The sequence below is a fragment of the Chelmon rostratus genome, chromosome 12 (assembly GCF_017976325.1).
Source record: "Chelmon rostratus isolate fCheRos1 chromosome 12, fCheRos1.pri, whole genome shotgun sequence".
Classification (NCBI taxonomy): domain Eukaryota; kingdom Metazoa; phylum Chordata; class Actinopteri; order Chaetodontiformes; family Chaetodontidae; genus Chelmon; species Chelmon rostratus.
Window position 1 is genome coordinate 14,611,100 of NC_055669.1, and position 13,476 is coordinate 14,624,575.

The 13,476-nt window shown below is 43.9% G+C and overlaps 1 protein-coding gene across 3 annotated transcripts in view; it reads left to right on the forward strand.

Moving 5' to 3' along the window:
• Nucleotides 1-345: 345 nt before the first annotated feature.
• Nucleotides 346-13,476, forward strand: part of LOC121614552 (laminin subunit alpha-3-like) — a 54,456-nt gene continuing 41,325 nt past the window's right edge. For 2 of the 3 annotated variants that reach the window (XM_041948482.1, XM_041948483.1), the window contains exons 1-5: nt 346-790; nt 1,302-1,454; nt 11,115-11,232; nt 13,001-13,119; nt 13,192-13,362. In XM_041948482.1, the coding sequence (XP_041804416.1) occupies nt 530-790; nt 1,302-1,454; nt 11,115-11,232; nt 13,001-13,119; nt 13,192-13,362 (822 nt within the window). In that variant the 5' untranslated portion in view covers nt 346-529. The remainder of the gene's footprint in view (nt 791-1,301; nt 1,455-11,114; nt 11,233-13,000; nt 13,120-13,191; nt 13,363-13,476) is intronic. The other variant, XM_041948484.1, reaches the window with a different exon arrangement.

Consider the following 13,476-nt stretch of genomic DNA (forward strand, 5'->3'; position numbering starts at 1 on the left):
TGACTATGCAACAGTGTCCGTTTTAAATGAGCAACAATCTCAAGCGGTGTCTTGTTGACGAGGTTTTCTGCAAATAGTAGGTGTGCGCATAAACTACGCGTTAGACCTATAGCCTACAACGCGCACGTTATTTTAAGATCGTGTGTAAGAGAGTTTTTATAGGGTGGAAAGAAAAAACGGACACCAGACGTGCTGCTGTGAAACGCAGCGTAAACTGTGACAGGAGACCTTTGGCCCCACTCTGTGGATTAGCATCGAGCTCAGACAGCCGACAGCCTGACAGCTCCAGTGTGGCGCACAGTTTGGCGAGGACGCACAACAACAGAGAGCTTGCGCTGTCGGTCTGGAAACATGCGGCGGAGAGAGGAGCAGCTCGTAGCTTTGTCACTGTCAGTCGCGGACGTCTGCTGAAGGAACCCCGAGCGTAACTCGCGCAGCCCATTAGGCGCGTTTCATGGAGATCTATAGATGACAAGACCTGCACGCTGCGGGTCGCTCTCTGCATCTACTGGCATCTCTGTTGCGGAACATGGCGAGAGGGATGAGAGGAGCTCATCTCCTCGCTGCGTTTTTTACCTTTTCACTTGCAATTTTCAGGCGCGCAGACGGACAAGGAACTTTTAACGACTTAACGGGTTTCAGTTTGAGCCCTCCGTATTTCAACCTCGCCGAGGGGTCCAGAATCTCTGCCACAGCAACCTGCGGTCAGGATGAGGCTGGGACACCGAGATATGAGTTATACTGTAAGCTTGTCGGAGGACCGACCGGAGTTCTTACTCAGAATATACAGGTAAGAAAAGCTGGATGCGGTTTTACTAAAACTTTCGGTCCGTGCGTAAAAAACGAATAACAACAATATGCAGGCACTGAACTAGGAAATGCACCGTAGTCGGACACATAGTGAACACCAAGTCAAATAACTGTTGACAGAAAGAATATTTGGCTGTTTTTTTCTTGAATATAAATGTGTCTTTGTAAAAGTTCTGGCAGTTGTACAACTGCCTGGAATAGTTTTTCACCATTGTAGTTGAGTTTTCTCGAGGAAATGCCTTTTCAAAAGTGGTTTTGTCCCCACAGGAGCTCTTCTGAAAGGCTCTGCATTACTGCAAGAACAACACTTTGACGTGGACATGCAAAAACTTTTTCACTAAACTTAAGGTTCACTTGTGGTTGCATATTAAGATATCTGCTTTAGGTGAGGCATTTGCCAGTGCTTGCCTCTATTAAAAAACCCACATGCAGTTAGGTGCAATTATTTGGGTGTGCATGTGTCTGAATGCCAACAATCTGCCACCATTTAGGGTCAGTATTGTGACTACTGCAACTCCATTGACCCAAACAAAGCCCACCCGGTGACCAACGCCATCGACGGGACAGAGCGGTGGTGGCAGAGCCCTCCTCTCTCCAGGGGACTGGGCTACAACGAGGTGAATATTACCCTGGATCTTGGGCAGGTGAGATTATCATACCTTATTCTGCTATGATCAGCTGTTAACCTGCTTCTACCTGCAGATTGAAGAATGATTGTGGTGCGGTGACAGTGAAATGTAGCACCTGGATGCTGCAGAGGGAAGAGAAGGAAAGTGTTTCGTGCCTTGGCTGTTGCTCTGCTGCCATGAAATGAGCTCTGTCATTTGTGTGAGGTGGCAGAGCACCTTCGCTTGTGTGAAACTGGGAACATCTTTGCACCATAGTCCTCTTCAGAGCTGCGTTTTGCTGGTGCTCAGTTGTTTTGGATATGCAAACAACAAAGCTGTTTGACTCATTGCATTTCATTCACAAAATCTTCCAAAGGTGTTGCACGATGATGTTTTCAGTTTGAGCTTCATCACCTCAGGCAGCAGTGATCATGTGAATAATGTGCTGCAGTTGGATGCCTGCCAGGAATCAGATTCACGCCCCCTTTGGCCGGTGAATATGCTTCCATCATGACCCGTGTCCCTGGCAGGAGTTTGGCTCGCGGCCCACAAAATTGCACCTCACGCTCACTTATCCACTGTGAGGAAAGAGAGGAATTCTGTTTTGGGATTAGGGATCAGAAGGATGTGAAAATCAGATTGGAGGAGTGCAGGTGGACTTCTTGTGTGAAGAGGGTTTTGACCAGTTTTGGAGTAGACTTCAAAAGGAGAGCAACAAAAGAGCTCTCCTCCACACGTGTTGCATACTTGGCCCTGACTGGGCACTGTGTCAGACAATGGGTGTTGGCTTTTCTATCTCTGTTTTTAGACAGACTGAGCTGAGCAGAGATCCTGCACGGCTAAATATAGTCTGCACTTACAAGAGGATGGACGCATGCAGGTCCCGTAGGGATGTCTGACTTTAATACGTGGTAATGCTCAGTTTATTTGGGAGCGGGGAAAGTAGCATTATTGTATTATGGTGTGCTAAAAAGAGCATGGCTAGATCTGTGATGGTGGCTACCAACAACACACCCCCCTGCCCTCCCTCACCACAACACGCACACCTGTCGCACACATTTTTCTTCTTGTGGCATCTGAATCAACCACTAAGAGTAAACAATGCTCACCTGCCACCGTTGTACTTTTAAGCCATACAGTTGTTGTACCACTTAAATCTTCTGATAGTCTGTAAAGAAAAGCAAAAAAACTGACTCTGTGAGATGAAGTCTGGCAAACTCAACAGTCTTGTTTACTGACAAAAGACAATAGGTTTTGTAAGCTCTACTCTATAAATAGAAGAAGAAAAAAGCCTAATTTGAGAGGAAGACCCACAGAATATGAATACAATATCTTAGAAATAGCTTAGGATTTGGGTTTGAAAGGAGGTTTTCTTTCGGCATCTTCCCCAGTTTAAATAAGCGGTTTATTTACCTACCAGAGTGCTTTATTACTGTTCTCCACCCCACCAATAACTCTCATGCATTATCCAAGACAGGACTAGAGCCGTCAAGTTGTTTGACTGTTCCATGTGAAGCTTTGATAGCTTTGTAGATTTTTTTTTTAAATCCACAGGATAAATAACGTGTTCAGTGAAATATGTGGGCTGGACCCAGCTGAATGGCTTTTGTGGTTTTCTTTCAAGACCAACCCAGGTGGCTGTTCTGCTGTTATCTGTACAGCTCTCAGTAGATATTTTAGATAATGGCACAGTTGATGTTTATGTTAAAATGGTGAGGTTCAAAGGGAGAAGCCTTTTTTGACAGAGCTGTTTCCGGTCTCTCCGTAGAGATGATTGTTTGAAGCAGGGTCTGCCAAGTTTAAAGCTAGACTAATCACACTAACACTGAGCTCAGTAGTTTGTCAGACAAATTATATTGAAATTGGGGGAAAAAAATACAATTTTCAGCGTTTTCGAAAGAAAACCCTTTCTTTTCTTTTGCCACGCTAGCAGCATGGCTCTGGAGATGCCAATGTAAGTCCAGTAAAAACCTCAAAAAACTGTTTTGTGTGTGAACACAGTCAACAGTTTGCCTGCTAAACACCAGCATGTTTGTATTGTCATTCAGAGCATGTCAGCGTGCTGATGTTCTCTCTTAGCACTGCTGTGCAGCCTTAATGGAGCTGCCAGCAGGGCTGTAGACTCACAGTCTTCTTTTCGCTCGAGAGATCTATGTTCAAATCTCAGTGCTACTTTCATTAACTAGCCCAAAGGCTGCGAGCTTCTTGTGACACGAGTGCCCTCTACGTATCCTCCAGCTCAGAAATCTCCTCCGGGGTGCCCCTGCAGGTTAGCTCCCTGTTTTTGTGGCGTCTTGGCCTATGACCCCTGACCCATGACAAATCCTACCTTGAATCAGGAAATGATCTGCAGTTGGCTTCTGTGCAGATAAAGATTATGTTTGGCATTTATGGCTTGTGTACCGAATGATTAGCCTGTTTATGTTATCTTTTGGCCATTTTGTTCAGGCAAATGCATTCATATGTCAAGAACAAGTAAAGCTTTTATTGTCTGTTATAAAAGTATTCCACATTTGTTCCCACCAAGATACTGGCTACTTTTCCAGGAACTTTTGCCCTTGTTAAACTATTTACAGGACACAGTAGGCAAGCCATTGTTCTGGTAAACATTTACACCACGTATCAGACTGCCAGTCACTCCTTATTTCTGGGGAATGTATTTTAGGAGCCCTGACCACATGTGCTTATCTGCCTGAGTGAGCCCAGAGGAGACCATGTGAGGCTAACATGCCAGGGCTTACTGCTGTCTGTCTCCCAACTGATGAGCTGCTTTGGTTTGGTTGGTGTCCGACAATGAATGAGCATCGGACATTCATGGTTCAGATGAAAATCTGATTTGTTTCTGGGTTGATGTTCAAGGGGCTTGACTGGTGTTTTTATGTTAAGGTTAAGGGTGTGGGTTATTTTTGTGTATGACAGGTGTATATTGTGTTCATGGTGAGGCTTTGCATGATGGTTTTGTGGCTTTGAATTGCAGATCTTTTTTATCTGTGATTTATAGGCTATTTGCTCAGCAGGCTATGACATTAGGTATACATGCTTTTCACTTTGTAAGAGGGGATATGAATAAGTGCAAAAACAATGGTTTTGAATGCTAAAGTTGGGAGACAGGAATGATCTGGTTCAGGTTAGTGCAGTAGCTTTTGGCGCTGCTCACAGTTCTGCAATCGTCAAAAGACAAAGCTTCCAAGAACTCAATTTTAGAGACATTCCCCTGCAACCTAATCCACTCTCTCAGGGGTCCACCTCCCACTGAAGTTGGTTTGAATGTTTTATTTGCAGCCGTCGCCCCCTTTTGTGCTTGAATCCTTCTAGGCGGTATTGTGTGACATCCTTTCTGTGCTCCCAGACTCTCACAAAGGTTTGGTTCTCTCTAAGCCTCCCTGAAAGTGGCAGGGTCCTCTCTTTTTACTAGATAAATGGATAGAAATGGAGAGGTGGTGTAATTTGGCGGTGAGAAAGTACTTAAACAGAAAACACTCACACAAACACACAAGTCTCTGACTGAAAACATTCCATTTTCCCTTGACATCTGCCCTCTCACTGAGTAGACATTCAGCTACAAGCATGATGCTTACATGCACATATGATAAACAGATTCATTGTGCATGGCTGCTTCCCTCCAAGTCATGCAATGGGTGTGTAGCAAATAGAGGCCATAATCTCAGGTGTCATGTAATCTGAATCTTCATCTGATACAAAGTATAGATTCAACTTGGAAATCTATTTTATCGTTTTCTATATGCGTGGCGGTAAAGATTTGTTCACACGATGCAGCTGGCTCAGTCCGACCCTAGTGACAAGATTGGTAGTTATACATGTCCCTAATGCTGCGGTGACGATGGAGGTGATGTAAGTGCCTGTCTTTAGCCAGGCTGCCTGAGGCGCTAGGCCAACCCAGCTGATATTCTCTACCCCGCTAACGGCTGCCTCATGCTAGTTAGCAGTATAGCAGTCTGGCTTATCGAATGCATCACAGGTGACTGTTGGACTGCAGTTCCTCCTAAATCTGGAGCTCTTGATGTGGAAAAGCTTATGGGGGTTAATGTGGGGTCTTTTCACCTTTTCAAGGCCTTTGTCGTAAATTCGTACATGGAAATGCTAATCGGTGGTCACAGGTTTACTGACGCAGGCATTGATGCAATGGGATGTGTTAGAGAGCAGGAGTGCAGACCCATTTGATAGGGCTGATTCATGAATAGTCGCATACCCACATGCATGCTTTTGATTAAGGTCACTGACAGAGGTGGAAGGGAACACTGCATCAGTATAACGCTGCAATAATACAATTGTATCCCACACATATTGTACCGAAATTTTGCTGTCTTGTATCATTATATTTTATCCTCAAATTTCAAGATATTTCAGTAAAGATGTGTTTTTTTTGTATAATATGATGAGTTTTATTAATGTCACTTCCTAAATAGGCAAATGTGAAATGTTCAAAGCAGAAGAGCGACAGGCAATTCTTGAGCAGCTGCACCTCAGGCTTTTATAACATCAAGATTGCTAACAAGTAGAAACTTGAGCATACTGTATGCTTTCTGTTACACCTACAGTGCTCTTGTGACTTCTGGCCAGCCTTTCTTTGTTACCATATAACTAATTCTGTCATGGAGACAGCGAAAAATACACCAGACTAGCCCTCTCCCCTTCCCCCTCCCACCTGTTGCACACAGACAAACAGTTGTACATTGCATTGTTACAAACTGGGGGGACAACTGCTCCAGCGTGCTCTGCCTGGCAGGGCTGATCCACTCCAACAGAAGGCATTGCCTCCTCTCTCCTTTGAATTGCATTCCTCTGATCTCACATCGACCGCTCAGAGCTTGTTCAGATGGCTTCTACCTGTCAGGATTGTGATCTCGCTGCAGATTTAGTTGTCTTTGCTATACGATGCCCTTTGGTCGGAATCTGGTATTAGGATATTCAATATCTGCTTCTTGACTGCACCTTCTAAAAATGTACTTATTAATGTTAGATTGCTAGTTTACATCTCCTGCCTGTTTGAGATTAGATAAGATTAGATATATTATTTAGACATGGATGAAAAGGGTACTTATTTGATTGCATTACATTTGACATGTGTTACATCATTAGTTAAATTAAAGAGCACCTTTAGGCTAGAAAATGAATTAAACGTCAGTGTGCGCACTAGTGGAACAACCCGAGCCCTAATGTCCAAACCAACAACACATTCTTTCTCTATAGATGGGACTTTGCAGCCTCCGCATCCAACTGATTATTAGTTATAAATACACAACAGCCACCCTCCATACAGCCTTACTAGAGATTAAGCAGAAAAGAGGACTCAGACAATCAAACAAAAATGAGCAACTAAATAAAAAGTCCAAGCACGCTGCTTGGACGAAGTGAAATAGCCAGACACTTCTCATAGAATCCACAGTAGAATAAAATCACCAAAGCAGACAACACAGAGATGTATAAAGAAAATAATCTCCACAGCAACTACAGCCACAAATACACATCCAGTATCAGAAGAAAGGGGAGACTGCACAGTTTTCACACACCTCGTAAAACACTCACTCACTCACTCACTCACTCACACACACACACACACACACACACAACACTTCATGGCAACAATCAGGGAGCTTGTAGTTGTTCTTAGCTGTCCCAAAAGTGCACAAATACACAAACAACTACTTCCAGCTCCACCAAGAAGAGAAAGGGTAATTTGTTACTTCCACCCTTGGATTTAGATTAGTTATGTGCTGAGTCCACACATCTCATCTTCTCATGCTTGCACGCACTACCTGATATCAAGGCAGTGTAATAACAGCAGAGCCGTAATTGTTGCAGACACTTTCTTATTGAGAAGGCTGTGAGAAATTCCTAGCCAGTCCATTTTACAGTACACTTCATTTGATCAACACAAAGAGATTATAATTGAAGAGATCCACGTGGCGGGCTCAGCAACGAGAGTAGCTGGCAAGGGGTCACGCAATCGGGCCTCTTTTCGAGATCTTTGATTGCTAACCTGAAGTGCAGGCATGTATGAAGTTCGAGAGCAGGACTTCTGTGCAGAGGCTGCAGTGCTGCTGCTGTTCACACCTCAGGGTGCACATTTATCACTCTTGAGCTGTCACACACACAAACTTGGCGTGAACTCAAGGGTCAATAATCTAGAAATAATAACACACACACACAAACACACAGTGGGCATGAAATGTCAGGGGTCAACAGATCTGAGAATGTGACTGGGCATGTTTTGTCAATATGCATGTACATGTTGCTACAAGTGCATCGAAAGAAAAAATGTTAATATGCTGCTGTTGAAATGGTGTTTGGTCATGAGGGACTTGGTTGGCTGTGCTGTGTTAAGTAAAAGGTCAGAGGAAATCTGGATACTTTATACCTTGTATATGTGACACTATTATAGGGGTTTAAGGTCAGGAATTTGAGATGTGGTAAGAAGACAGCGAGGGTATAGGTGTCAAACAGTCCATACCTACCACAGCTCAACCCCTGACCTTTTTGACACCCACCCACAGCCTCCTACACGAAACCTCCTGGCATGAGGCCTCAGATGCAGGGAGGGGCAGGAGGTGGCTCTGCTCAAGTGTTTTTGCCACAAGCTTGTCAATCTGTTTCATGTCTTTGTGCGGCGCTGGAATCCCGTGCTGATGTGCTTAGCATGCCATCTCGATATTTCACGCTCCCTGCAAACAATACGTAGGTGCTGGACGTATTTCAAGAGTGTGTGTTTAGACTGGCAGGACACAGTTGGGAAAGACAGGCCTGAAATTAAAGAAAGCCGTGCCAGGACAGGCCTTGTCTTCCAAGATCACGCCGTCTGTTTCTGACTGGGTTTGTTTCCGGAGGAGTCTTCCCACCATCACTCAGTTACTGGCATCAAGTCAGACACAACAGTGAATGGCATCAGCACATTCAGGCTCAAAGAGAGCTGTTGTATGCATGGAGTTTGCACTAAAACATAATTGTATGAATCTCACATAAATGTGATTTTATTTGCAGTGTTTAGTACCTTTTTGCTCTTTTGTATTTATTTTATGGTGTGTTACAATTTTGCTTTTATCATATGTTGTTGCGATTCACTGTTTCAAGTGTAGAGTCAATTCACTAATTTGGCTTTTGTTCAATTGTCTTGCATTATTGATGCAGTGAGGTGGGGTTGTTGTCTTTTTTATTGTTTTTTTTTTTGTGTTTGGACCCCAGAAAGACTAGCGACCACTTTGTGGAAGCCAATGGGGATCCAATGAAAGAAACAAGAATAAATGCTTTTGCCAGATTCATAGCTAACATGTTGGCACCAGTATTTCTAGCTCTTTTCACCAGCCCGCTTGGCGAAAGTTGAACACAGTTGCCCATTCTGAATAAAACATGTGCTGAAACTCCTCGGGTTAGTTAGTTCGTGTGGCAGAATTCCACATTCGACAGCAAACTGAAGAGCAGCTAACCTGCCGCTAGCAGCAGCGAATGTGCCACTCGCCAACCTTGCAAAATCCTCAGAGAGCACATATTTTGGTGCTAGACTGTAGCGGAGCTGGAACAGAATATTTTTCTGGGTGATAAAGGACATTGTTACTGTTGGGAAAAGGGAGCAGTCACCCTCTTTATCTGTGCGGTTCCTCAAAGCGGTGGCATGCTCTGCTTTGGGGGCATTAGGAGGGAAGGGGAATGTGGCGCTATGTTTGGAATCTGAGATGGGTCCACATGCCAGCCAGCACGTCTCTAGCCACCCTTCTCACCCTCCCCCGGCCGGCCCTTCCCCCGGCCCTCCCTCGACGTCACCGCAGCCCGTGTGAACTAAACTTCCTCCTGGTCCTCAGCAGAACCAACATATTGATAGACGGCAGCTCTTCTGGCAAAGCCTTGCTTCTGTTTTTAGCTGGATGACAGCCCACGTCTTGTTTGCGTGCGCAGTTCATCTTTTTTTTTGCACATCCTGTTGCGTGTGGGTGGAAGTGGCCTCTGATTAATTTCCAGTCACACCCCACTCAAAGCTGAGGTCAGAAAGAGGCGTTCTAAGCTATTTTATATGCTTACAGTTTGACTGTTTCGGTCAATGGCAACAGTGATTAAAGGATAGTCAAAATGCTTGTTCTTTGCAGCCTAATGATTTTGTCGTTTTTGACAGTTTTCAGAGAACAAGGCTCAACAGTTCCCTGGCTGACCTCTGACCTGCCTCACAATCCATCAACCTAAGAACTACTTGAACTTCAGGGCATTACTCTTTAGGGTTTGGGGGAGAAATCCATCAAGATAATTGTGGATCCTTCTTGACTCCACAGCAGAGCCTTTGCTGTGTTTTACTTTGCTTTGATATGAGCGCCTCATGCACGGAGAGATAGCAACCTCACTGTTTCAAATGCCCGCGGGGGTTTTCATCAAGGCTCTGAGGGACGCCAGACGAGTGTGGGCCTGCCTTCACCCTCCTGAAAGAGAAGGCCGTCTGTAGAAATGTCTTTTACTTAAATAGCACACAATATTTTAGGTACAGTTTTCATTCCTCACTTCGATCCTGAGGGCAGGTATCATACGTTTAGCAAATATGCCTCCTGTAAAGTTTGCTTTAGGATCCACGCCAGCACTGAAATTGAACGGAGATAAACTGTGTTTCACAAAAACAAGACAGGGGTGTGGTGGTCAGGTGTAGGTGAGGCATTTTGTTGACACTGCAGGTGTCACGTGCAGGCTGGTGTCACAGGGTTTAAATTCCAAGCCACACCAAATCCGTGCCAGACCATAACAAAGACAGCTCTGATTGTTACCAATTACCTTTCCATTGTACAATGTTCAGTCAGGCTGAAGTCACCCGCTTTTAGGGCTTGATGAGGATGTTGATGAACTGTAAAGGAAGCATGCTACTCAGAGCGTCATGAGCCCGACAGAAAGCTCAGTGCTGGCAGAAGCAATCATTGGCATCATTTTCTGCCCTTGTAAGGGCTGCATATTCTGATGAAAGGTGGAGATAGGGAGTTCAGAGAACAGACGTGGATCATGTGGGCCTAGCTCATGTCTTTTCACTAACCTGGCTGCACCTGCACCACTTTTATTGACTCCATGCTGACAAATGTTGGCAAACTGTTTGTGCTTTGCTGTAGGGCCACACCGAAGTCAAGCTGCAGCAGCCCGGTATCAGGGCAGAAAATCTAATGTGTAGATTTGTGCACATGGACATGAATGTTCCTCTTTTTTTTGTGACACTCAGCACGACTTTCAAGCAATTAAGGATGAATGCAGTTTAAAGAGCAAGAGATCCATGGCCAGGGCCGATGGATGGGGAAAACACAGGAGGAAAGTTTCATTTTGAAAGTTTAACTGGACTTTGCGTATTTATTATTGCTAACTTGGTCATGGAATAAGAAGGATGGTGGATGCGGTGCAGGCATGAAAGATACTTCTGATTGAATACATTAAGTTGAAAATCATGCAGAATGTCATGAAAAAAAATGGAAAACTCATGTTTAATGCACACAAATCCGTGACTATTTTGCAAACTGCCACGAGACTGTGTTGGCTGCATTTTCAGATGTACAACAACCAAACTGATGTTCTGCCCCGGCTTTCACAGCAAAGGAAATAAGAGTATTGTCAGAGCTGCCGGCCAAGAAGGCTTTCTCGAAAACAGCAGGAAACTACAACATTATGCCCAAATCCTTTCAGAGCAGTGACTTTTTTTTGCTTGCTCTTTGTGTTCTTGGTTTTTAGCTCTTCCATGTGGCGTACGTGCTCATCAAGTTTGCTAATTCACCTCGTCCTGACCTCTGGGTGCTGGAGCGCTCCGTAGACAACGGGAGAACTTTCATCCCCTGGCAGTATTTTGCACGTAAGTTCTCATGTGATTGCAATTTGCAGCGTTTCAGTTTTTCTTGTATTCCTAACAAAACAACACTTCCTGCACGCTGCGTCAGTGCTTGTGCTATGACTCAAATGTTGAAACAATATGATTTAGTTCTAGCTGTTCAGATTAAGGGCTAGAAGATCAAAGCTTGAGCTACTTACACATACAGTATAACCTGCTAGTCTCGCAGCTGTCAGTGATTTTTAAGTAAATCTGGTAAATATGGAATGTGTGTTTGGAGTTTTTAAGCAAATAATTGTAAATAAATGTCTGCTATTCTCCATTGTCCACTGTGCAGCACAATAGTGATTTAGCTCATCCTCCCTTTTACTCTTCTTCTTCATTGCACCTGGTAGCAGGTTTTCTCTTCAGATGCAACAACAGTGTGTTTGGAATAAACATAAAGAGATAGCAAAGTGATTTGCGGTGCAAAAACACAACAGCAGCAGCCACTCTAACAAAATCCTGTAAAAAAAAAAAAAAAACAGATACGGAGGATTATTGTGTCTTTGTAATAAACAGCTATTAAATTATAATTAGCAGATTTTGTCTGAAAAAGGCGTTCTTCACGGCAGACTCATTATATAAGGACATACACAGGTGTAGCTAATAACATTAACAATGGCCCGCTAAGACATGCCAGAGATCCAGCACGTAGAATACCAGAACCCTGGAACGGGCACTGCATCCATGAATACACCTGCATTTATCCCGCTAAGGCAAGTCCAAGCGTCTGCTCTGAAAAAGAGCCATTGTGACGATGGATTTAAATTTGTTCACTAGCAGACATTTAATCCTGGCTCACTGATCAGCCTGCTTAACAATTTAAGACAGGAAGTGTGTGTGTTTATGGTGTCTTACAAGCAAATCAAAACCAACAACAAAAGATTAAAACTTTGAATGAATTCCAGGAGAAATGTTGAGCGTAAAACTTTTATGTTGTGCAGTTGATTTCGTGCAGAAAGTGGCAAGTGGTGACATGCAGTAAAATTCAAACTTAATTACCTAGTTCTATAATGTCATGCCCTTTATAAATTACCTGAACTACATACCTGAATACACACTCTCAATTCGCTGAGTTGGCATATCTGAGTTATGATGACTAATATCCGGGAGGCCGCAGTGCACGTATACACTGCCAGGAGACGCAGCTGTGACTCATCAGATTTACAATCTTAGAGTTTCTCTTTGCCGTCATATTTACTTGATCTGAGTTCATGTTCATTCAGGACCTTAAAAGAGTTCGGCACAGACATCCACTTCTTTAAACTCATGATTCATTGCCCAAACTTTAATGCTTTGTTTCCTTTGTCACAAATACTGTAATTATATATTAGGTTTCCTAGAATTGACGTCACCTGTACAATTAGCAATAGTCCAAAATACACAGGTATAAATGCAAGACGTTTCATATAATACATATTTAGAATCCAGATGAATCTATTTAACACGGTACTTATGCGCTGTTTGCCTTCTGGATTTGTTCGTCCAACAACATGATTTGTAAATACAAGGTAATTTGGCAGCTGACTATTAAATACCAGATGTCAGAGCTTAATGAGAGCACCTGAACACAATTAGCAATGCTTCTTTAACTAACGATGTGTTATGTTAATTGGTGACAGAGGGTAGCTTTACAGAAGTCCTCCATGTGATAATATGATTGTTATTACTGTAAAATAAGAAAAGACTGGAAAATGCGGTGAGAGATTAAAAGACTGTTTTTTTTATTTTTTTATCGTTTTTTTGGCAGATTCAAAGCGTGAGTGCCTTGAAAAGTTTGGAAAGCAGCCCAATGCTCGTATATTCAATGACAACGACCAGCTCTGCACCACAGAATACTCGCGGATCGTCCCGTTGGAGAACGGAGAGGTAAGATATCAAGCGGCTGTAATTTCTATGATATCAAGAACGACCTTTGAGAAATAACCGCGTGTTGTCTAGATTGTGGTGTCTCTGGTCAATGGTCGGCCGGGGTCCAAAAACTTCACCTACTCTCCACTGCTGCGAGACTTCACGAAGGCCACCAACATCCGCCTGCGCTTCCTCCGCACCAGCACCCTGCTGGGCCACCTGATCTCCAAGGCCCAGAGAGATCCCACCGTCACACGCAGGGTGAGGCACATACTGCACAGCCTCGCACAGAGGTGTCATGCTGGCACACTCTTGTTCCCCATTTGGGAAGGCCAGATTTACAACTCTGCACCAGCTACCCTCCAGCGTCCTTTT